The 26,067-nt window shown below is 42.5% G+C and overlaps 1 protein-coding gene across 1 annotated transcript; it reads left to right on the top strand.

Moving 5' to 3' along the window:
- Positions 1-26,067, top strand: LOC120751197 (potassium channel subfamily K member 17-like). The gene is made up of 5 exons (XM_040060676.2): positions 1-204; positions 11,882-11,996; positions 20,939-21,105; positions 22,274-22,442; positions 24,191-26,067. The coding sequence occupies exons 1-5, from the start codon at positions 1-3 to the stop codon at positions 24,445-24,447; spliced, it is 912 nt and encodes a 303-aa protein (XP_039916610.1). The 3' UTR covers positions 24,448-26,067.

Below are 26,067 nucleotides of genomic sequence, written 5' to 3' on the forward strand. Positions count from 1 at the left end.
ATGGTGGCGGCGCGGCGGCGGCGCTGGGGGGTGCCGGTGCTGCTGGCGGCGTACGTGGGCTACCTGGGGCTGGGCGCCGCCGTGCTGCAGGCGCTGGAGCGGCCGGCCGAGGTGCGGGCGGCCCAGAACCTCCTCCGGGAGCACTGGGAGCTGCTGGCCAACCACACCTGCCTGCAGGGGCCCGCCCTGCAGCGGCTCATCGAGGTGAGCCCGGGCGCGGCGGCGGAGCGGAGCTCAGCGCCCGCTGGGGCTGCGGGACAGGCGCTGCCTCCGGCCCGGGGGGCGAGAGCGGAGCGGGAGCGGCACCGACCGCGCCTCCGGCCCGAGAGCGACTTTAAAAAAAACCCAGCGAAACTCCCCGGAGTTTTTCGCTGTGTAAGCGTACGCGCACACGTCGTCCGTCCCGAGGGAGCCGCTGGCGGCGTGGGAGCTTTCCGCGGGCAGCCGCGTCGCTCCGTGCCCGTCGGGCTCCCCAGTGCCGCGCCCCGGGCTGCGGCCGCCTGCGCTCCCCGCCGACACGGAGGTGCTTTTGTTCTCCGCTGCCGGAACACCGGCTGTGGCCGTGGCGGGTTTTGAAGCGCCGCCGTCCCGAGCGAAGGCAGGCGGTGACGGGGTGTCCCGTTACGTGACGATTACCTGCGATTAATCAGAGGTGGTTTAGGTTTGCTCTTGCGCTTACGAAGCGTGAGTTATAGTCTGTGGAGTCTTGCGAGCGGTGAATTCTAATGGGAGGGCTTTGTCGTGGTGAATTTAATTGATGTTTATACTAGCGTCAGACCTTTTCCGTTTTCTACTTGATGTTTAAAGGGAAGTAGAAAATCGTTAAGGTCTCTTAAGTTATCCTTGAAAATGCTTCTGAAGATATTTGCAGGATGATTGCAAAATGTAAAGCAACAACAAATGCAGTCTTACTAAAGTTGCATTTTATGATACAGATACAAGCAAAGTGATGTAAATAAGTTCTCTCTTTGCTCAACTTTTGCCTGAAAAAGAAGAACCTACGATACTGAAGTGTCTTGAGTACTTACCCAAACCCTTTGATTTTAGTAGGTGCTGGTAGCTGAGCAGGTACTCCTTGCTTTGGTGTGAGTGCCTCAAATAGATGTTGCCAAACACAAAGGAAACCTGGGGTTGGGTTGGTTTGTTTTGTTTTGGTGGGGTTTTGTTTGTTTGTTTATAAAAGCAGTGTATGATGGAGACTGAAACCATAGCAGTTCAAAGAATCGAAAAGGGACTTGGATATATACCTTTTTGTTGGGTTGTTTTTTGTTGTCTTTTTTTAACCTTCTCTCCAGCAGAGAGGACAATACAGAAGCCATCAAATAGTATAATCATATCTGGTGCTTCAGCAAGATTCTGGTAGACAAAGTTATGCTGATGCCTTATATCACACTCTCATCCCTTGGATTTCTGGATGGTATATTCTGGTTGGGAGTCGGTAGTACAGTGATCATATGCTATAAACTTGGACCTTTGTAAGCTACCGTAGTAACCACTTTTATTACTTGTGGTGTGTGTGCTGTGGAATTTAAGTGGAGAGAAATGAGAAGTATAGCAGAGAAGACCAGTCTGGCATTTCATAAAGCTGCATCTTAGCTGTGCTTCATTCAGGACCGGCCCATTGTGTAGTGAGCGCCTGGTATGGCACTTGCCAAGGGCTTGCAAGGACTTAGTGAATGATGGTGATGAGGTGCTAGTAGTGGAGAAAAGATAATCACAACTAAATTGGTAGAAATGTCATTCTGTCAGTTTGTTTTACCTCTTTGCAGTATGACCTCTACTCATTCTTCATACCCTGGGAATAGGACACCCACTCAAATGCCTTTAGACCAGAGGCTATTACAATATGCATGCAGTCTGAGTACTTAATTGCGACTGAGCAAGCCCTTGATGGGAAAGTTACAAATAAGCTTTGTTTCATTTTATGCAGTGTCTGTGTGTGCCTTCATGCTCTGAGAAAACGTACCCTGAGTTTGAATGGCTTTGTGTGTCATTTTGAATAACTTTAACACTGAGAAATTAATCCTTAAAAATCCACAGAACTGATGCTTTCCTATACTCTTTTCTAATTTCCTATGCAGCAATCACTGGAATGCTTTAGGTGTGCTCAAAAAGAGATGTTTTTTCCGTGCACTAAATTGTTATTGCAGTACATGGCACATAGTTTATCAGGCACTGTCATCACTGGCCTCTCTTCAGATAAGAAGCTCTAGATACACAGCTATTCTAGATACACAGCTGATTATTTGCTAATTAAGAAAGACATATAAAGGGTGTTTGTGAAAATGTAAAGCAGTGTGTGAATTTTAATTGCCTTGACATTACTGGCAATTCCCCATTGTTTTCTTATAGCTCTTTTATTCCAGATAATCCTGAACTGTGTTTATTTTAAGTGTATGGGGCCAATAGGAAATAAAATCCTAGTTTGCTGAGCAATGTACAAACATAATTTTACGACCTGTTTATCGCTTAGTTCCTAGTTACCAACCGGGAGCGGAGATGCACTGTTCCAATCCTTGTGCGGATGGGAGAGCAACAGAGAGCTCCAGCTTTGAGGAGCTAGCAGGAGAACGCGGAGTGAGGATGGGCAGGAGGGAAGCAAAGCAAACAAACCATGCTGTAGTAGCTATACCAGTGAATTACCATTCAGTAATTTCTGTGACTTGGGTCCTTTCCAAGGAAGAAGCAGTCTTCTAGTTAACAAAGGAGAAGACAGATGAAAATAACAGACCAGCAACAAAAACAACAGTGGAGGAGAATATGTTAGATAGCCTGTGACATCTGTGGTGGTGGGCCCCTGCTTCCTGTACCTGGATTTTGCCGTGGCTGTTTTGCCTAGAGGGACTGGCCAGCTCTTGCCCTGCAGGAGCAGTTCCACATTTCCTGAGTAGCTGAAAGTAGCACATGCAAATGCTTTACCTGTAAGCCAATAAACAATGTGTGGTCATGTGTTTATATGCACACATAGGGCACAATGGAGGCACTGTGGCCACAAGTCTTTCTACAGTGCATCTCGTGACGTTTACTCAAGGAACACATGAGTTTGCCTTTGTTGACCCATCTAATCCCAGGCTATTGTTCTGCTATTGTATACAGTCTGACTGAACACATGCTCGCCAGGAACAAGACTGGGAGCAGGCCATCCTCCTGAGCCACTAGGCAACATGCAAAGAGGGCAATATCTGGCCTTTTGTTATCATTATGGTGGTGATCCTTACATGCCAGAATCACTGGGTGTGAGATCACATCAAAGAAAGCTCTCAGTGACAAGACTTGCAGAAGATGGCAGCAGATGCAATGATGAGACAGATTGCAGGTGATATACTTCAAATGCAACAAAGAAAAGTAGCTGGACTCAACTGGGGAGAAAAATATCTATGTCCAGGCAAAAATTATTTTGGTTCTAGTTTCTGGAGCTGTCCAGGAAGTGAGGCTGTGCACAAAGAGGACACTTTCTGTATGGGCATATTTCTTGGGGCTCAGACCCCTTCTGACATTTTGGGGCTGGGGGCACCTACAGGTGCTTTGTTGTGAATCACTTCTAGTGCAGAAGTGCCTCAGCTTTACTGCACGATGTGAATGTATATATAGCTCTGGTCCAGCTGAGCTGTCCTCCAAACTTGCTCCTTTTCCTGCGTCATTTTCAATGGTTACAGGTGCTCACCTGCTGTACTTGACAGTGTCTCTTTAACCAGATGATTGGCTGTAGGGCCAAGCTTGGACCAGCACTTTTTGTGTGTTACCCTATTACCATGACATCCCTGTCATGCTATCTTTCCCTTTCTTTTTGATAGAAACCTTTTGTGTTATATACATATTTTCCCAGTGCAGATGTTTCCTGTATTTATTATATTGTTCTATTTGGTTTTCTGTTGTAGGGATATAATGCTATTTAAACACAATGGCTTTCATAAAATGAGAGAGTGAAAGCTGAACTTTTTTTTCTTTTTTTTTTTTTTTTTTTTTTTTTTTTTTTTTTTTTTTTTTTTTTTTTTTTTTTAATCTTTCTAGGTTAAGGTGTAGTGAAAAGGGCCTAATGCTAAAGGGTGGGTTATAAACTAAATGGCTACAGGTGGATCTAGATACTGTTATCTCCAAAGTCAACAGCTAGAGGTACACAGAGTTTGAGTAGATGTTTACAAGAGCAATGAGATCCTATGTGACTGAAAGATCCTCATCAATACCTTGCCTTGTACTGACATTGAACCAGCAGAGAATTGTGACAGCTGTCAGGAAATAAAACCCTGCAAATACAGCTTACTAAAATAATGTTGTGCTCAGATGATGCAGCAGGAAGGGGTGAGCACCAGAGTTCACCTGCCAGTGGTGAGGGTCTTTAAGGAACAGCACTGGCTGGCTCCTGGTATTGTGGAGCTTTAATATCTATATAGAACCCAGTTGGGTCAAATTAACTTGTCACAGGTGTAGTAGGGTTGATCCCCTGTAATTGTTCTTTCCAACTTCACGCTTATCAAAATGTACTACTACTTTACTTAAGTTACAGCCAATTCATCATTCTCCAGACATGTTGGTTAGAAGAGCCAAGGGTGCCTTACCAAGAATGTGCATCTCTGCTAATACCATCTTCTAGCATACATTTGGTAGAAGTTGTTGAAGGTAAAATCATTATTCTCTAAGGCAGTAGGCTGGCACTATATCATTAGACTCCTTGGAAGGTGACGAGAAGGCATACCGATGACCTCTTTTTGGTTAGTTGACTCAGCCCTAGGTCTTCTGGAAGTGTCTAGTACTTGTGTTCGCAAAGAGAGGGGCAAGGGAAAAAGCATGGCAGCCTATTATATTCTTCCTCTGTCTAAAGAGAAGCGTTCTTTTGATATTATCAAGTTCCCATTTACAGCTGGTCAGGCTTGGTGGGAAGTAACAAGGGAGTGTCTCAATAACCTGTCCTACCAGAAGGTTTGAGACCCGCAACTGGCAGTGAATAGTTAAAGACTGGGGTTGCCTTTGGGATACCAAAGAGAAACGGTAATTCTTATCAGTTGCTTGAAGGTGTGGATCATTCTTATATGTACTTGTTTTCCATACTTTATCTTTTTTAATGCAACAGAAGAAAAACAACTAGGGAAAGAAATCTCAGTTTTACAAGGATAATACGCTGAAACCTTTCTGTGTTCTGTAAATCATACAGGCAGCTTCTTCCAACTTCTTTGAACAGGCCCTGCCTATTTCTGTTGCAGCCCATCTGTCGGGCAACTGTCCTCATTGGGGCTTGGGAGGTGACTGGAGTTCAGCAACACTTTGTCTCATGAATCATGCCACACATTCTTCCTTGATATAAAAGCTTAATTTTCAGAAAAAGTGCTAGCGGCTGAGGTGCCATTGGTTGCTTCATTACTGCATTAGACTTACATCTTTTGCTCCTTTCCTGTGGGTAAGTCTAGATGAATTCTAGAAACTGTAGTGCAGGCCCAGCTGCAGAGTAAAAGTGCTTTTGCTCTCAGGGTTCCTAGGTTTTGAGGAACGAGTGCCAATTACATTAGCAAACATTGCTGGGGAGGTGGGGGAGCAGTTACTTGATCAGCTCTCAAGTTATTCAAGTGGCATAAAGTTTTTAAAACAAACAAACAAAAAAAACCCAAAAACCAAAACAAAACAAAAAAAACACAACACCCCTATGAATTCAAAAGAATCCAGCGGGGTTTGGGGGTTTTTTGTTTATTTTGTGTGAGTTCCTCTTTCAGGCAGAATTCATGTAAGTTTCCTCTCCAAAGACAAGGGATCAGAGCTAATGGCTGGGAAAGGTGTGATTAATAATCTATTTGTCGCTTATTTGGAAATTAATTGACCTTTGTCCTTGCAATCTGAGACCAAGGTTGATGTTAACCATTTTCTTCTGATTTACAGCTGGTATTCTGTGAGGCATAAATGAATGTTTATATGCCAACATTGCACAGAATTTCCTATGCACAGAGTTTGTGAGTTGTTTTCTCCTTAATCTAAATGGTAGCTTGGTGCCTTTGGAACACCTTCTTTTTCTCCTTTCTATGTTGCAAAGGTGAGGAAAAGTGTCTGAAATGAGGCAAGCCATTTTCAGGAGAACATGTATGCCCTAGAAAAGTTGGGTTTTGTACATGAATATGTAAACTTCAACTAAACTTGGGCATAAAGTTTCTTACACTAGTCCATTTTTGCCTTCCTTGAGAACTGCTTTCAAATACACGTAGTAAATACTGCTTTTGCCTCTAAAGGTATCTCAAGAGTACCACAACCCCTGGCCAGAATGCCACAGTTCAGAAGCAAGGAACAACATCAGTGACAGGAGCCACAGTTTATAAAAAGGTCATTTCTATGACTCTTTCCCTGATGGTTTCCTCCAAAAGAAAGAAGAAAAAAAAATCATGAATTCTTATGAATATATTTGGTAGGGTCATAATCTTTAATCTTTTTGGGGCTTTGCTTTTGTCATTTTCACTTAACTCACTCATTCTGGGGAGGGCAGAGAGATTAGAGTCAGTCTGTTTAATCATTTATATAAATCTTATTTTTTGCTGTAAAGTGTTCTGAAGAATGAGATTAAGAACATAGTGCCTCAGTTTACATGTACACATTCATTCATTCTTTACTGCTGATCTTAAATGCCTTTTTTGAAAGCTGCACCCTAGTCACACGCTGTTGTGACTCAGTGCAGAGGTGAAAGATGGAATTTTTAGTTGGTGTCAAGGAGGTCAGGTTAAATAATGGTCCTTCCTTTTGCAATACTTGGTGACCAGAAGTTGTGCTGCAGCCACAGGTTGGTGATGAAGGGGCCCACAAGTGATGATTATCGTGGAAGAGAGGAAATGTGTAAACTGAGAAAGCTGGGAGTTGCCCAGAGCTGATAACACAGCAAACACGGTAAATGAGGCTTAGGGCTGTGGCTGAAGGATAGAGTGTCTCTGCAGCAAATGCAAAAGAATAAACCTACATTTTGTGGGGTGGAAGATGCAATACTCAAATGTCAAGTGGGAACCAAACTGTAGTTGTTGGGGTTGGGTTTTGGTGGTTTGGCTTTTTGTTCTGGAGTTTTTTGGTGGGGTTTTTTTGTGGTTGGTTTTTGGTTGTTTTTTTTTGGGGGGGGGGGGGGTTGGGTTTTTGGTTTTGGTTTTGGGTTTTTTTGTTTTTTGGGGGGGGGGGTTTGTTTGGTTTTTTTTTGGTAGACAGTACAAACAGATCTTTTGACTGTAATTCAAAGTGTATGGTTTAATTTTTGCTGGTATGACTGTTAGTAACTACTTTGGGCTTATTGCTGCAAAGCTGCATTGAGTGGTAAAACTCCAGTATAGGTGAGTCACTCATTATCAGCCATCTGTGGAAGTGCAGCCCCAGAGCTGTGAAGGGTTAAAATTCAGGCTCTAGGAGTTAATTTTTTCAGTTTCTTTTTTTTGACTCAAATAAGGAAACTATGGTAATGTTGTGTTTGTACATTGCTGCAGAAGGAACCAGCAACTGATAGTAAATTACAAGGAAAGAAAGGAGTATTGCCATCCTAAAATAAGTGTGATAAGGGAGTCAACAGAAACCCACAGCTTCCTCACTAAGCTTGGGTTACCTCACTAGTGGGTTACCACTGAGCTTGAATTCAAGGCCTTGCAGAAATGTGCACAAGGCAGGCTTTCGTGCTGGGATGTAATCTAACATAGAGCTTGCATTTGCAAGCATTAGCTCATGACATTTCTGACTTAAACTTCAGAGCTTATACTTGAGAAAGGTGGAGCTGGAAGCCCAATTTGACTATTCTGAGGCATGTTTTTATCACAAAGGTAACAGGACAGGCATCTACATTTTAAATAGACCTCTTTGAGTGGATGTCATGCTGTTGTTCTAGTCACCAGCTATAGCAGTATTAAGTAGCACCATGCAAAGCCTACTTGTGTAGTCAAAACCCGCAACAGTCTACTTGATGAGAAAGTGTGGCAGCCTACAAATCAAGTTTCATTGACTGTGTAGGTCTAATAATTTAAAATCTCAATTTATAAATCCTACAGGAGTTACAGTAATTGTCATGAAACTTTTATCTGTAATTTAAAATTATGTGGGTATCATCAGCTAAATATGTAGTAGTCACTGTGAACTCTATTATCACTTTAGAGAGGGGAAAATAAGCTCAGAGAAGTGGAACTATGGTTTTATGTTGTACAGATTGTCTGTCAGTAGAAACCGAAGAACAACTGCATTCTGTTTTTTTCTGATTGTTTTAACCACCCACCTGTTTCCTTTCTGCTTTTTGAATTGCACATGACCTTTAAAGTTCCCAAAATACCAAGCCCAAGCTCTGCAAGTTTAGTATTTTTGGGGTTTGAGCAGTTGGTGATATTGACTGAGGTCCCAGATCAGGCAGATAACTGCTTTTGAACGCTGGATTTAAGATGCTGCTTCTACTACTGCCTTTTAATGCATTAGGTTTTGAGGAAGACACTGTACAAATCACCAGCCTAATTAAGAGAAAAAGGAAAACCCCTAGGATTTTACCTCAAAGTAATCATAAACTAAAAGTTTCTGATTCTGGCTGGCTAGGGAAACTAAGCATTTACGATGAAACGTGTGATTCGCCTTCTTTTTAGTACCTCTTGAACCCACGGGCTAAAACATACTTCAAATTTGTTTGAAAATCAGAGACATAATGGCACCTCTTCAATGGAAAAAGCAGGGAGAATTCAGCTGTTCTGCTAGAGTGTTTATAGCTGGATTTTTTTTTTCCTGTGTTCTAAATTATAAACCATTTTTAATTTTTTTCTGAAAAAGAGCAGTAGCCAAAAGCAGAAGTCTAAAGGAATATAGTAAATTAAGGACAGTATTCACTGATATCTCCCTGAATGCTCGGTCAGCCTTCAGGAGTTTGCAATCCAATGACTTCCTGTGCCAGCAGTAATTTCTGTGCGCTAATAGCCATCTATGGATTTCTCTTTCATGAATCCGCCCCCAGGGGCACATCTGCAGGAAGGCAAGCTCCATTAGTTCTGCCATTCTCAGGAGAGTCAATCTTTAGTTTTCTGTCATCATTGTTGCTATGTCAAAGGTTGATTCTAGATAGTATAATAAAACATTTTTTACTTTAGGAAAACAAGAGCTGGTATCCTTATCTCCAGCCACTGTGAATCTTCCCTTTTAAGGGCGGCATCAGTAGCTCTTTCTTCCTAACAGTAAAGAACTTGGCTTTTTTTCTTGGAGTGTTCATTTATTCAAGTGGCTTTGATTTACCTGAATATTCAGTGGTGCCCATTGGACTGGCTTCAACAGGTGGGCGGGCTGAATGGTTGACGATGTCAACTGGGTGTTTGATAACAAGATTTAACCAAGAAATGCTTAGAGACTTACTGCTGAAGGGGCTTGGAGACCTCAGGAAGCATGCCAAGTGCCTCAGTAGCAGGAGCAGAGAGCAGCTGGCATGCTGCAAGCTCAGGGCTCGCTCTTTGCCAGTGAGTACTGCTTACATGGTGCTTCCCACTGACAGCAGTGCCGGCCGCTGTGCCATTTAGGGCAGATGCTGTGGCCTGCCTGCAGAGCCTCAAGACGCATCCTCTGCTTCCTGGCAGTAGCATCACTGCTTGGGGAAGTTAACAGCGACCCTGGGATGCTGAGTTGTTACAAGTCGCTGCACAGCTGCTCACAACTGCTCAGCCTCTTGCTTCTAAGCCAGGCAGAACAGAAGTGGTCAAAGATGTAAAATTATACATTTAATGACTTGGTTATTGCTGCTTGCTTCTCTTTTGCAGGCTCTTTGTTTCCCTTTTCTCCATGAAGGTATTTCTATTTCTTTGGGCCAGTTGTGGCACAGGTTCTTGCAGTCCTCTCTGGTTCTTCAATGTTTCTGGCTATAAAAACTTGATGTTGAGTGTAATACTGTCAGCTGCTGAGCTTGTATCAGCAGGACATCAGGGAGGAGAATGGACGACAAACGTGCTGCGTGTTTGAGTTTTTCAATTATCCCCGATCCAGCTGATAAGGCATTTTTCCAAGAACTGGACTGTTGCTGCTCCTGCAGGTATATATGTGTTCAAGGCTAACTAAGAGCTGCAGAGATCAGTTTACAGAAGGACATTTTGAGGAAAATATCAAGCTATTTATTTCAAATTTAACTACTGGCTTCTGGAGGGGGGGAAAAATAGCTCATCTGTATAATTTTCCAGTGTCTCTCTTGCCATTTGACTTACTTGGGGAGTTATTTTATGTTCGTGGACACTGTGGTTCCTGTCATTAGCTGCAGAGTTCCTTACTTCTTAAACTGAAGGTCAAGTTTTGTCAGCCTGCACCCCATGCAGCCTGACAAATGCAGATACCAGACCTGCAAGAAGAATGGGTGGGGGAATTACACACAACTGTTCAAAACAAATCCTTCTGGAGGCTTCTTGAGGCAACCTTTTCTATCTCTTTTTTTGGGGGTAGTTGCATGGAGAAGAGAATCAGGGCTTGCTTTTTTTGTCACTAATGCTATATGCAAAATCTTTTTTTGAGTTGCAGTTGCCCCACTCACGTTAGTGACAATTTGCAGAAGGAAGCAAAATGCAATACAACATGTGTGGTCCTTAGCCCTTCTCATAGCACAGGTTCTCTGCTCTGTCTCATAATTTAGAATTTAATAGATTATGATGTGACCCTGAGGAGTTGAAGTTGCCTTCAGTTATGAGTAAATCAAGACATTTCTGAGAACACACTATCAAACAATGTTTATTGCTTAGAAAAATGTGTTGATCTCTGAGCTGCTCCTTGGTCTTAGTGTGAGAGTTAGTAGCTCTAGGGAAAGGAGGTAATGATCCTTCTTGTTAAGCTGCTGCTTGGGACCCTGGAAACAGCTTTTAATTCACAGCCTTGTATAATATTATATAAATCACAAATATTATGTAGAGCACGTTACATCAGTAAAATGAGACAAAGCTTCCTTGCTTTGCAGGATTGACATGCCAGTTTGCTTGGTGGATGTATAAACTACAACTTCCTTGTAAAACCAAAAACTGATTAAAATCTGAGTCCCTCATGGATTTCTTATTATCAGTGGTGAAAGCTTTATCAGTAGTCTTTTTTGTTAGGATAGGGACAGTATCATTTAGTATCTGAATGTCTTTTTCACCGATGATGGATTTTATGTATTCTTGGTTACACTCTGCATTCAAAGATAATCAACTGTCAAATGAAGTGTGGACTGTTTAGTGTCAATGCTGTGAATAATGTTGTTTTGGACACAACTGTCATTAATTTTGTTGGCATGGGAAGGTATAGTCATATGTGGGCACTTTTAAGACATCTGATATCTTATTTTGGCATAACTCTGCGCACTTTGGCTAGTAATTTCTAAGACTCCCAGGAGGATTGAACAGAATCGGGCATAATGCTGATCTAATGTGTTCATTCACATTTGTAGTCCCAAGGTGGGGATATATTGGCCAAACCTGAGTAGTCTTGTTCTCCAATAACACACCAGATGCATTCCTTCCCAGTCCAGGGGGGTCCCCTGCAAGGGATCTGTATCATTTACATACGCATGTACATTTGCTGCTCTGGAACTTCTGCCATTGGAATATCCCATCTGGAAACATTTCATTTTCCTAATGAATATATCATAAGGCAGAGTTAATTACTGTTGGTCTAGGCCTTCTCTAGTTTGATCTTGCCCTCCAATCTCTTCTGCATTCATCTATATAATCTACCATGTGTAACTTTCTTTTATTGCTGTAGATGCCCTTTCCTTACAAGCAATGTGCTGGCTTTTGGCTTTCCTGACCTTGCAGCCCCTTGGTCTCCAAGGCACAAGATATCTTCTAAGAGGGAAACAACAGAATCAGAGTTGGTTGTAGTTAGGGATTTTACCAGCTAGAAGTGGAAATGCCAGTCACATGAACTTGCCTTAAAGGGGTTTGTGGGATCTCACTTTATCGTCTCTTTGCAGGGTATCATCCAAGCCTACAAGAGTGGCATAACCCTCCAGGGAAACACCACTAGCCTGGGCAGGTGGGACTTCAGTGGGTCTTTCTTCTTCTCCATCTCTGCAATAACAACCATTGGTAAGAGTTCCCTGCTCGTGGGGCCACTTCATAGGTGGGAAAAGAGTGGGAATGAGGACCTGTACTCAGATGCTGCTCCAGCACTCTGTGGTTCCCTGAAGCTTGCAGTAGGCAAGTAGGGAAGCGCCCATGAACCCAGCCCTAGGAGTGCTTTGTCAGTGCCAGTGCAGTAATGATTTCTAACTGATCAGACACAGGGATAATTAGCTCAGGAAGTATTTCTACTAAGTTACATGTCTTCTGGGGCCTGAACTTGATGGTGCTGCACTGCCTGGACCTTGGACTGCCAAGTCTTGTGCTCTCTGAGAGGTCTGAGCTGAATTGTGCATTGAAATGAGCTTTTTTCCTATCACAAGGATGGGATTGATTTTGGAAAATTCTTTATACTGACTACTGTGTCTTCAGAGACTATATTTATGAATTATTCCTCTTTATTACTACCTATATTAGATGAGGACCTGCTTGTTCAATTGCAAGTTAAATAGCTGGATAAACATCACAATTCAGTTAAGTCAGGTTTCAACAAATGGGTAATGCAAAGCCATGAAGAAATGATGAGAATAAGTAGGGGGTGAGAAAATGAAAAAAATAAAATGTTATAGGTACAGAGCTTGTTAAGGCAGATGCTGTTAATTATTGTCAGTTTGTTCCCTGTCCCCAAAGCCATTAATAGCTTGCCCTGATGTCTTTTTCTTATGGTGTGACCCAGTTCTGAAAACATGGAGGGGAGAGTATGTGGAAAGATGGCTGTTGAGTATCAAAAATCCCTCATGGATTTCTTGATTTGTCAGCTCTCTTCAATTTTAAGTGTATTTTTGAATCAAGATTTTTCCTTCTGTACCCAAATGGAACCTTCTTTTGATTTCTGGTTGTTTTTAAAGATACATTGGCTCCAGAACACCAAGCCCACAGGCGTGAGCTCAAAGAAGGAGAGGGTTTGTGGGTTTTCTGTGGGGGTGGAGGTGAGTGGGTGGTGGTGTGTCATCTTCCTGTGACTCCGTTCACCTTTCTGCCCTGCTCTTTCGCACATGCACTGTTCTGGCTGGGAACACGCTTTCCGTGTGTTGTGCTGCCAGGCAAGGGTTGCACCAGGTGATGGCAGTGGAGGCTCATCAGACAGCGTTACACAGGCTGGGGGTTTCCAGCAGAGCCCGGGCAGCTCCCTCCAGCCTTTGGTGCGAAGCAGCATCTGCTCAGAGCTGCTTTGCTTGCCTCGGTAGTGAATCCTAATGGCTTTCTAAGCCATCAGAGTGACTGTTTCACCACGGCCAGTTTAAGTTAATGATACTCAGGAAGAATCAAATTTATTATGTTAAAATATCCAGGGGATGTTGTGATGTTGGCAGAGATCTCGACTCAGCATTTCACTGTACTGCTGAGAGTAGCTTAGCAGCTAATCTTCCCACCCCCTGCCTCCACTCCCCTCTTTTTTTAAGTAAACCTCACCGTGATGGCTATAGGGGAGGAGAACAGGACAGGGCATGACACAACTGAGTTGATAGCAGAGGCAATTGAAAAGAAACAAATCTTACAGCTCTTTATCTCATAATTTTAAAGCTGATGCTATGACTCCAGAGACTTGCTCCCGATTTTTTCAATTGTGGATTTGAGAATGCCATACAAGCCATTTCTATGCAGAAAACTTTAGATGATTGGACATTTTATTTTGCTTCTTCAAGTTAAATTGTTGCATACAGATTAGTGTCATAAGACTCTGTTGATAATATGTTGTAGAAGAGAAAACTGCAAATGGTTTCACAGAGCCTCACCCTGAGTCTGTTACCATAATCTCTCTTTATGCAAATTCTTGAGATAGTGAAGGGTTCAGCCCTCACTGAGGGTACCACTGCATGACTGGGAAAGATAATTGATGATGTCAAGTAAAGAGACAAGCTCCTTTCCAAAGAACTCAATGGAGTTCAAAGGGGTGAGTCACAATACGAAACTTCATGTATAAGGCATGGCAATGAGATAAATGACAATTGAGAAGGCTTCTTGAGGAATTGTAGAGGTTTTAGTGTTCTTACATGGCAAGGAAGGGTTTATCTCAGGCTGTGATTATGGAACCAATGAAAGCAGGTCCCGCTGCAGAAGATTAGCCTATAGGAATTAAAACACAAGGCATACTGGCAAATGAGTTCAGGAAGGGTAGAGTTAAGATGATAATGCAGAAGAAAGATTCTCAGGAATTTAAGGGTACTATATAAAGATTTTGAAGACTGTGGATGGCCTTTATTCCATGTGCTCCAGCTGCTGTAAGTCCTTTGGCCTGTTTGTCTCTTCCACATTCTTTCTTTGCAATTAATGATATCCATGCCTTGCTGGCCTCTTATGCAAAATGACATCTTTGTGACTCTTGTCCTTAGTCTTCTCAAACAGCACTGCCAGAACCACTATCATTTTTACCTTTATCGCTTTCCCTTGAGATGCTCTTTCTGTTCTGCTAGCTTCTGTATGTTACTTTAGGTGCTGTAACTCCCCTCAGAAGGCTAGGTCCATTTCTCAAGTCCTTACACTTTCTCACTGGGCTGCAGGAAGTGATGTTAACTTCTTTCCCCCTTAACTCCAACTGGGGTGCATTAGCTTCTTTCCCCACTGACAAGGTTTAAATTCCCATATCTCCTGTTGCAGCATCTTCTACACTGTATCCTTTTTCCATTTAAATGAGAGCCTCACCTATTTTCACTACAAGTTATTAAAAGCAGCGTGTGAACTTTGCTTAAATACAAAGCGAGTTCTAACCTGCAGGCTGGATGTAGTTGGTGCCTCAGTTGCAAATGTTTAAAGATCAGATATGTATAAATTAAAGTCTCTTGTTTAAAGAAGTGCCTCAAAGCCTATGTAGTTTTTTGGCCGGTCTTATAATTTGAATGGAACTGCTTCATAACTTTTGAGATGGGCAGTCCTGGCCACCTGCTGATTCCTGCTCCCCACTGTTACCCTTCTGTGCCTTCTTCATTGCTGTCTTTGACATATCACATCATACCAGATTTTATATGTTATCACATTTTCTGCAGATTTTTCCATAAGGACCTTTTCTCCAATGCCTTGAAGGGTCATCTTCAGAGTTCCTGTAGAGCTGTAGACCTAAACATGATTGAAGAAAGAGAGGCTAACTTGCTGCTGGTTTTATCTCAGACTTCTTTATCCCTTGCCGACACAAAGTCTCTCCTTTCTGTGTTTACTCTCCTCCTGCTTAGTTTGGACTAGCAGGGCAGAGGTCAAAGCTAGTTCAGAGTGGGGCACAAGATCAAAGTTCCTAAAGTCAAACGACCACAGGGTGGTGTGATTTCAGAGAAGGTGCTAGGGAAAGGCTTTTTCTGTAGCCAGTGGTGGGGCTGACTCGTCTGTGCAAGCCCAAGAGCAGGAGAATTGTCCTATCCAGCCTGAACGTCCCACTGAATATTGGATGGATGGATGCCAGTGCCTAGTGCTGTATTACCATATTCTGGAGGCACAACCCCCAGAATTCAGTTGTGTGAATTTGAAGGGCCCGTTTTCATATATAAAATGTGGCAAGTGAAACATCTCACCGTGAAGAAAAGAAAGGGAATACCTTCTTCCTGTCCTTTCCTTCTCTAGGTAGCTCCTAGTACAAAGCTCCTAATAGCAATACCCCAAAGCACTGGGAGATAACAACAGAGGCATGGATCAGGCTATTCAGTGAGTGATGGTATTAACCACACTGTTAGAGATATTTAGTGGTTGCTACAGACGATTCCAGTGCAGGGAATAAAACAGTAGCAAGTCCAGGACTGTGGAGTCCTAGTAGGGTAAAGCTTTGGGCTAGCAAGAGTTTTTTGAAAACACTGACCCTCTGCAGTGCTCCCCAGCATCTGGTGGAGCTCCTGAAAAATGGTCAGGTTCCTGCCCATTGCTGGCTGACAGTCTATTGGCGTATTCAGTTAAACTAACTTGATGTCTCAAAGTGGTTAAAATACAGAATAACAGCTTGGGAACACTTTCATATTTGAATCCTCTGTGAACCTCAGGAATCTCTTGTGTAGGGGAGTTCTCTGCTGAAAAGCTGCCCCTGTTGATGTGCTGATCTTTTCCCTGCCCTGTGACAGCTGGCAGAGTTTCTCTACAGGCTTGCCCAAGTAGGATGTGGTACAGTGGTCCATGGGAGGTCACTGGTGGGTTTGGGGACAGCCACTCATAGCAGCATCCTCTGAGCTATCTCCTGAGCAGTGGAAATGTGATCGGCTTTCCTGACTGCATGCCATTTCACCCGGCTGAGACTAAGCCCGCTGTACAGCTTTCAGTGTATGCACAGCATGAATCAAAGACTGCAGTACTCAGTATGCACAGCATGAATCAAAGACTGCAGTACTCATCTGAAGCATTTTTTTTTCACCCACTGAAGCAGTGTGCTACCAAATTTTATTTTCATCTCAAACTTCAGAGGGCTAAAACTGTTAATAACTTGCCTGGCTCAGCCTGCCAGGGTCCCAGTGATCTTCCCCATATAAGACACTGTTCCTGAGATTCTGCCACCATTAGCTTTAAAATCAAAATCTTCAAATTTTTGGTTTGTTCTAATTATAGAACTGAGAAGCCAATGCAAGCAGTATGACTGCCTGGGGCTCGTGTCCTGTTTCTGTCCTACATGTACAGGCTCCGTGCCTGTAGCATCCTCCCTGGATAGATGAATTGGGAATGCCAGGTGTCCTTAGCTGTGTCCAGCTGATAAGTGTTCTTGAACTTAGGGCAGACTTGGTAGGTATAATGTGAAATCTAACAAGAAGGTTGAGAAGCCAAGCATGTTTTTATATAGCTATGGAGACATTTGAAGTACGAGGGAGGATAGGAAAACCCCTGACTTGCTGATCTTAGGGTGAATGTAGATGTGGTACCAAATAACCTCTGAAAATCCTAATGCTTGTAAGATCATAGGATAATTCAGGCTTCCTGGTACCTCAGGAGGTCTTCAGTGCAACTCTCTGCTTAAAGCAGTCAGCTATGAGGTCAGAGTCGGTTAATGAGCACTTTGTCAGGGTCACCTTCCAGCTAAGCTGGGGCCATGCTCACGTTTTCAGGGACCAGACAAACATTGCCATAAGGCTGTGTGAGTGATCAGTAGTGTATTTGTGGTTTTTCTACTTTGAATTACACAAAAAATGTCTTTGCCATCTAAAGTGAATTTTCATATTTCTTTTTTCTCAGTGAAACATTTGGATTTTTTTTCATGATGAAAAACCTTTCATTTCTCCTGGATGAAAACATCCAGATCACTTGTAAAGACTGCAAGAGAAAGAAAAGTTTTGACTTCCTGAAAAGTGTCAGAGGAGGAGCTAGTGGTAGGAGGAGCTGGATGGCTTAAGGATTTAGTATCCTCCAGTGCCTGGGAAAATAGGAATATGGCTCACTGGACATCATCCCAAATGCCAAGCAGAGAAGTTTTTATGAGTATTTAAATATGTAATGCAAAATAAAGTAATTCTGGCACTGACACCCCTCGGTGAACTGCACAGTGGATACCTGGTCCCCAGGCTTAGATTAATTCCTGGTTATTTAAAGTAAAATATTGTCAACAAGAGCAATCTGTAAATTTGGGATTAGACCATGTCTGTAGCAGTGATGGCTTGTATACTTCCAGGTAGGAGAAAAGATTTAATAAAACAAGAAGAATTGCTTCTCTAACCAGTAGCTTTATCAGTGGTTTTAGCACTCAGACACATTTCTGGGGAGACTTGGTTTTATGTTAAGTCTGGGTTTTTTACACATGAAATTTTTTGGTAAATTTTCAGATGTTTTTCTGCCTATGATAGACACTTTCTGTTCTAAGCACTTTTTGATGAAAATACTCTTATATCTGGTCAGTGAGAACAAACCTCTCATTGTGGGTGGCAGGAAGTTGCAGCTGCCTCGGTTAACTGAGGGCACTGAAAGTATTGTCTTGTGAATGAAAAGATCTTTTGCTAATAAGTCTCATATTCTTAACAAGTCTACAGAGCTTCTGAATCCCTTATGGACAGGAATATAATGGGAAAGCAGGAAAAAAATCCTGAATTACTTAATATGTGTAACAGAAGCACAAGTTAAAGCATATGGTTATGAGCATTTAGAAACAAAACCACTCTTGTTTTGTTTCTTCCAAAGAAGCTTAACTTACATTACACCTTTTTTCAAAACAAGAGGAGCTATACATGCACTTAATCCAGCTGCTTCAGTGGAAACACTTGTACTTTGATGTCTCTGCAGTTTTTAGTGATCATTTCTCAGTGTCTCTTTGCTCAGGCATGTACCAGGTGACACCTCAGCAGCCGGCTCAGTGAAGGATGTGACACAACTGGCAGTGTAGCTTTAATTTCTGAATCTGGTTCAGCTGTTCTAACATATAGCTTGCAATGGTTTAAGATACCAATTAATACGGAAGAGGGTAAGTCCTATTTTCCTATTTCTGCTTGAGTTTTATAACAGCTGAGGTTTATACCCAATTAGCTCGGCATTTCTTTGTCTAGAGGAAAGACAAGTGGATGTAACTAGGCAGGAGTACATTTCTGGCCATTTTGCATCATCTAAAGTCTCCTATACAATTTGATTATTCTTTGTATCCTATATAAAAAGCTGGTGGGACATGGCTTTTTGGGATGTGTACAGCAACTGAGTAGCAAGTCTTCAGAAAGTTGTCTTGAGCTGCTTAGTCCAAGGGAAAAGGGAGACAGAAATCTAAAGCAAAACAGATCTGGTGTTTGGAGGGCTGGGTTTACTGTGTGCATTAGACCTTCCTACATGATTCAATCTGCCATTCTAAATTAATTGTAACGTACAAGTTAAGTTTAGGCGCTCTGCCGTCCAGCACTCTGCAGCATCCCCAAAACTCTGACGGCTGCTGTGCTTCACACAGTGTCCAGAGAACATGGGCCTTTCTTTTTTTATGTTTTTCTGCAGAGAAACTTAGAAATCTCTGCTTAAACGAACTGCCCAAGACATCACACAGTCTTTTAAAACTTGATATAGAAGGAAAAGAAAGGGGAAGGGTTGGGGGGAAACCACCCTGGAATAACTTAGCCATAAATGTATGTTACTCATCTTCAGTCTCCAGCCCTACAGTAAATGCCCCCCAGTACTTTCTCCTGAGCCAGATCAGGCCACAAAACAGCCTAATCCCATAAGAGAAAATTTGGAACTAATCCACTGAAATGTAACAGCCTGTGTGCAATGCATCACACCAGCCACATCTTTCTATAATTTTCTTAGAAGCAAAGATGTACCAGCTGTACTTGCCTCCATGTCTCATTTACCACACCTGTTGGTCTAGAAATAGTGAAAGATGGCAGAAAGGAGCAATCATTGGGGGAAAAGCTCATTAACATTGCAAAGCTGCTCACAAGCCAAGACATAGTAGCACTGGCATGAAGTCTTAATTTAGCCCCTTTGGTTTGACTGCATTTCACAACATCTAGTTACATAACAGCATCCCATTCTTTCTGGGGGATGTTCTCCCCCTTCCCAGGGATAGGCTTCTGGGGCTCCATTGGAGCTACATTGTGTGCCTAAAATTATTGAAGGAGATGTCCTCCACATTATATAATTTGGGATTTGTGGGGGTGCATACTTAGGAATAGTTTGTCCCCAGACTCTTTCTGGGTGTAGCTTGCTGGCACACATGCACAACTAACTGCAGAGTTGTCCGTGGGGAGAGATTTTTTTGTTAGCAAAAGCTTGGCACAGAATGTGTGGACCATCCCCAGCTTATAGCTGCACACATTTCCACGTCGTCAGTCAGTGGCTTATTGCAGCTGGCATGTGACAGAGGTTAGTGAAGAAATGGAACTCTGGAGTTAACCACAGATGCTTGCACTCTCACTTATCTGAGATACAGAGCCCAGCCCTGGGGCCTCTCTCTGCTGAGCACTGCTCACTTGCCCTGAGGCTACAGCACCCAAAGGCAGGGTAGCAAGGCAGCAGTGGAGGGAGCGCCTCTGTGCCGATGTCTGGGCGGCGCTGGGAGGGAGGGGATAGCATTATTTGTGGTAAAAAGATAACCTCCTATGTGGATGTACACCAATCTCTAATGAGCAGAGGTGATTTTGGAATGTAGTCAAGGCCATAGGTCTCTGACGGGCTAAGGCACTGTTGAAATGCTTGTGCTGTGGTAGTTGTTCTGTCTTTGAAAGCATCCTAGATTTTTAAATCTGACTTTCTTGTGGCAGAAACCAGTGGAAATTACAAGTGCAAGTCTGCAAATTTATGGGGCATTTTAAAAAGAACATGTGAGGAATGAAGACAGGTGATTTTGGAGCCAGAATGATCAGAGGATACAGGCAAGGCTGTGACTGCAAGGCAGGACCTTTTATTAGATCACTTCCTATGACTAGAAAAAAGAGGCAAAATTTAAAACACTTTTTTTTTTTCTCTAAGTCTAAAATTTAAGTATTTTACAAAGGTCAGATATAATTTCTTTGAGTATACTGACTCTAGACAATAATTTTGACAATTTAAGATGTGTTTGGTACATGTGGCGCAAAAGAGTATAAGCAAGGAGGCAGTGTTAAGTTCACTAGTCCTGTGGGACAAAGGTAGAAGAGGGTGGTTGTTGTAATTAAAACATTGTTGTTGTGATTCAGAGACCATCTGACAGGCATGCAGGATCATTTATTAACAAAGCCCGTGCCAACAATGCTTACAAAAATTGAACGAAACGGAAGGTTTGCATTTACGTCAGATCCCAGCCAGGGCAGTGGGTAGGGGTGAGGAAATTTACTGGTAAATGGAAAAGGAACTAAGCAAAATTGGCAGGGAAAGAAATGTTATTTTCCAGCCCACAATAGGATATGACAAACAATGGATGTAACTTACAGTTATTTATAGAAAAGGTCCTTTTGGAGCAGTGACCTTCTCACCTAACTTCTGTAGATGATGGAGGTTCACTCCTCCAGGAAGAGGGGGTAAGGAGAGAATATTTTAGATTTAATGCTTCATTCCTCCCTATCTAGGCTATGGGAACCTGAGCCCCAGCACTGCAGTTGGTCGAATCTTCTGCATCGTGTTTGCACTTTTTGGGATCCCCTTGAACCTCATACTCCTGAATGAAATTGGGCAGCTGATGCTGCTTGGGGTTCAGCACTGTGCCTGTCGCCTAGAGGAGGTGTTTCACTGGCAGGTAAGCAGTATGGACAGGCATATTGCAAATCAAAAAAAAAAACCAGAGGACATTGTCTAGTATTTGAGAGTCTATGACTAACAAGGACAGCCTGGCTGACTATTTGACCAAAAAGGCAATGATACTCAGGAGTAACTGGAAGAGAATAAATTTAGTTTATGACAGCCCTATGAGGTGTCAGATAAGGTTGTTTATTAATTGAGGGAAATTCTGTGATGGATGACTTCCCCTACAGCAACAGAAGTGATAAAGCATGTGAGCAATGCACAGTCCTAGACTATCTGGTCTGTTTATCATCAGTTTTAGTTAGAATTGCATGTGTAAATTACATGGGAACATTTGTGGAACAGGCTTTAAACTGGCATGAGTTTAGGATTTATGAAGGTGATGCCCAATTTGTGTCGGCTCAGTGTCAAAGTTTAACCTCAGCTGGTATCTAAGCACTACACAGTTACTCATCCCTTCCCAGTGGGATGGGGAAGAGAATCAGAAGAGTAAGAAATTCATGGGCTGAGGTAAAGACAGTTTAATAAGTAAAGCAAAACATGCTTGTGCATACAAGCAAAACAAAAAAAGGAACTTGTTCACTACTTTCCATCAGCAGGCAGGTGTTCAGCCATTCCCAAGAGAGCAGGACCCCATCATGCATAACACTTGCATGGGAAGACAAACTCCATCACTCTGAACATTCCCTGCTGCCTTCTTCCCCCAGCTCTATATGCTGGGCATGATGCCATGGTGATATGGAATATCCCTTTGGTCGCTTGGGCTCAGCTGTGTCCTGGCTGTGTCCTCTCCCAAATTCCTGTGTATTCTCAGCCTACACACTGGTTGGGTGCAATGAGAAGCAGAAAAGGCCTTCACACTGGGCAGGCACTACTCAGCAACAATAAAAACACCTCTGTATTACCAGCATTGTTTTCAACACAAATTTAAAGCACAACCCCCTGCTAACTACTGTGAAGAAAATAACCATCCCAGCTAAAACCAGCACACATGGGACAGACACACCATTTATTATAGTGGAATTCAATGAACATTTGTATGCTTTTCTGGAGTCCATCATCATATCAACATCATCATCTCCAACTGGAAACCAAGCTGGACTTTCCTTGCTGCACTTCTTGTGACAATCTCTTTTTTTTCTTCCTTCCTTCCTGTTTATTAGAATAAAGCTTCCTTCCTGATGAAGACCTGTGCACTGGTAACTGGCTTGTTATTTTTCCTCCTGCTACCTCCCTTGTTGTTCTCTGACAAAGAAGGCTGGTCTTATGAAGAAGGCTTCTACTATTCCTTCATTACCCTCAGCACTATAGGGTTTGGAGACTATGTGATTGGTGAGTAGTTCACATTTCATTGCTTTCACCTGCTGAACAGCAAATGCATGATGTACAAAGCTCCCCACTCAGCAGTTTGGCACCAGTAGCAGTTCCCAGACCTGATGAACAGTATGTTGTGTGGGCATTTGACAGGTTGGAAAAGACATGATTTCTGCCACGGCCATGCCGCCTGTGGAAGAGCAAAGACATTCCCAGTCAGTAAGTGGCTCTGAAGTGGCCTGTCCCTTGGATGACTGCACCATGCAGGAGTGCTATGGTTTAATCACAGTAGTTTATGAGGGCACACTTAACCACACTGCAGTGCATCAGCAGCCTTTAGTTTTAAGCAGATGCCACTCTGCATCATCATTAACAGATAGTTACTGTTTCTTCTGTCAAAACCCTAGGTAAATGCTTTCTAAAGGGCAGCTTAAGTCACTTAGGTATAGACTGTCAGGCACCAGGCACTACCTAGTTTTGGATGCCAAAACCCTTTGCCAGAGGAAATGGGATTGGGTCCACACCCACTGCATTTGCTGAAATGCAAGACACACCTTTTTGATAAAGACTTTCTCATTAAAAACAAATTGATTATAGAAACACATGCACCCTTGAATTCCTGAGAGACAGAAAGACTGTAACATCCTGTTACCGATTTGCTATTTTATTTTCTTCATAGCACTTGCTTGAAGCTTAGACAACTTAGTGGCAGTTACTTTAGGACTTGTCTGTAATGCATCAGTTATGATTAGAGCTTGTGTAGGCATGTGTAAATAAGTTAAGAATAAAGTTAGCTTGGGCAAGGGTAGCCAGATGGAGCTTGACTAAAGCTGGGTCAGCTCAGCATTTTCCCATACTGAATTTACAGATGATGCTGAACTCTGTGCTACAGCAGCTTTACTTCTCTCAGTTTCTGTGAATCATTTGGAATTCATTCCTCTTCCAGGTGTGCCTTCACCTGTGTAGTACCTTTGTGACTGGAATACTGCCATAGAGACACTAGGTTTGGTATGGGAATAATTGAATATGTCAGTTGTGGTATGTAGAGGCTAAACAATTTTGCCTCCGTGTGTGGTTTATGCCTCAAAAATAAGGTTCAAGTGACCGTCACACTGTTTCCCCACTAGTGTGATAAAGAGCTGGGAGGAATAACTGACCTGCTGGGAAGCATCTCTGCAGAAAAGGACCTGGCAGTCCTGATGGGCACCAAGCTGTCTGTGATTCTGCAGAGAGTGCCTCTGTGGCCGTGAAGGCCGGTGGTAATTTCAAACTGTCTTCCAAGGTTTGGTTGTTCTCGGAGGTTTTAGGACTACTCAGGCCTCTCTTCTCCCGCTCTCAGAGACTCTTTTGCTTATATCTGGTTTAACCAACAAGACACATACAGTGGTACCTAAAACCTGCTTACCTCTGTGCCTGCAGGGACCCCTCTTAGATGCTGATGGAATATTGTAGTGCTGAGTAATAATAAGTAGAGAAACTAAACTGTGTACTTGAACGTGAATAATTTCACTTTGACATGGATGTAATTTGGGATTTATTTTTCTTTCTTACGGGTTATATTTGCAATTCCTAAGGAGTACTAGGCTGTTGCTGACACATCATGAAACATACTTGCAGCATCTGTTCACATGCTAAATAGATGGCATACTTTTATGTAGAAATTGCTAATATTGAGTGATATTTCAACTGTTTGTGCTTTGCATGAAATGTCTCCTTTGAGGCACTCTTGATCCAGTATAGAAATGTTCTGGGTGATTCTGTTGTAGGGATGAACCCAGATCGCACCTATCCAAGCTGGTACAAGAATGTAATCTCTCTGTGGATCCTCTTTGGGATGGCCTGGCTAGCACTGGTTATCAAGTTTTGCATCACCATTCTAGAGAGCTCCAGTGACTTCTGTCAATGCAACAAGAAGAACACGGAGATGGCGGAAGACTTAATGGATGATAACAAAAATGGCATGAGTGGACTTCAAAATGTGGAGATCTGCAGTGACAGAGACAAAAATGAAAGTGCCAGTTGAATCTCACTCTCACACAGCCCCTGCAGAAGCCCTGTAGGGAAGAAAAATACCCTCGGTGTCCTGTAGGTTTTACTGCACCAGAGACAATTTACACATTTAGAAACGTGTAAGTGGAGCTGCCCTGACCTGTGGACAGGGTGACAGTTTGCTTATTGAGCTTGAAATGCTTTTATTCTGAATTGAGCAACGAGAGAATGTTTCATTTGCAGCACCACCAAGTAGTACCAACAGGACTCTTAGTCAAAAGTAGATTTATGGAAACGTTACCTGCCCTCCCACCTCAATCTATGAAGTAATCTTTGACATTCCTGAGCAACACTAGCTGTTGTCCATTTCTTTGCATGATTCTTGCAGCCTCTAGTTATGTGTATGGCACTTTGCAAATGCCACAGCCATAAAAGCAAGTGCCATTTAATGCAGAAAACAAGTAGCATGTTGCCAAAAGAAATGAACAGCACTGTTTAAAGCTATCTGGCAGCCTTGTGAAAGGAGGTAACAAGGTTTTGCTTCCGATAATTCGTACAGGGATGGCAATGAGGAAGAGCTTGTAGAGGTGCCTGATAAAAAAAGATAATTCAATTTTTTTAAAAAAGTAATTTCTACATCAGAGGTCTGCTAACAGAAAGCGACTACTGGGTAGGCTATTCCTTACTTCAGAACTTATGTGAGTTCATCCTTTGAAGAATTTTGCAGACCAGATGTCATCATAAACGTGACAGTTCATTTAGGTAGATTTGTATTTTGCCACATTTTGCAAGTCGGAAAAGGACTAGAGGCAATTTTAAGAGTCAGTGGTTCCAGCATTTTCCTATTGCCGATGTTAACGAGGGCTACTTCAGTCTAGAAACAGACTGAATTTTCTTCAGCTGTGATCAAGAGACGCTATTTTGATGAACTTCTCATTTCATGAATGATTAATGTACCTGTTCTATCTAACATCTTATATATTACCACAAATGCCTTAAATCTGCAGAATGCCAGATGCTTATTTAATTGTGTCAGTCGTGAAACAGAACTTGGTTGGGTCTTTTTAATTCCATTAAATTCTCAAAAACCTTTTGATATATTATGCCATTTATAAAGGTGCAACAGAGTCTAACTCCTGGTGCTGTTTGTATTCCATTATCTGTTCTTCTCATTTTGTTATTCCTGTTGTGCTGTTTGCATCCTAAGCATTAACTTCGAAAACTTTACCATGGCAGCAAGCCAGAATGAAGCATTTGGTTGAGCCTTCAGCTTTTGCAATAAACCAAGATTCCATGAGGTTGTTAGAGAAAAGACTGAAAACAGAGTCTGTTGGAATATGGGACTGAGGAATTAGAAATATCCATTCACAGAAATGGAAGGAGTGAAAAGTGTACAGTCTTCAGGAACACAAGTTCCAAAACATATACTGTGAAAAAAGTGTTTCCAGAAGAGGCCAGTCTGAGTGTTGATATCTGGTGGAACTGATTACAGGAAAGAAACGCATCAAAGGGATCAGTTGTTGACCTTTTTCTGATTGCACAGTAGTAAATGTTCTCTCAAATACTGTTTGAAGGGGCAGCAGAGATCAGGAAGGGAAGCAGTGGACCTCTTGGATCATACTAATGCAAAATAAATACATTTCAAATTTTTGAA

Source organism: Hirundo rustica, chromosome 3 (genome assembly GCF_015227805.2).
Source record: "Hirundo rustica isolate bHirRus1 chromosome 3, bHirRus1.pri.v3, whole genome shotgun sequence".
NCBI lineage: Eukaryota > Metazoa > Chordata > Aves > Passeriformes > Hirundinidae > Hirundo > Hirundo rustica.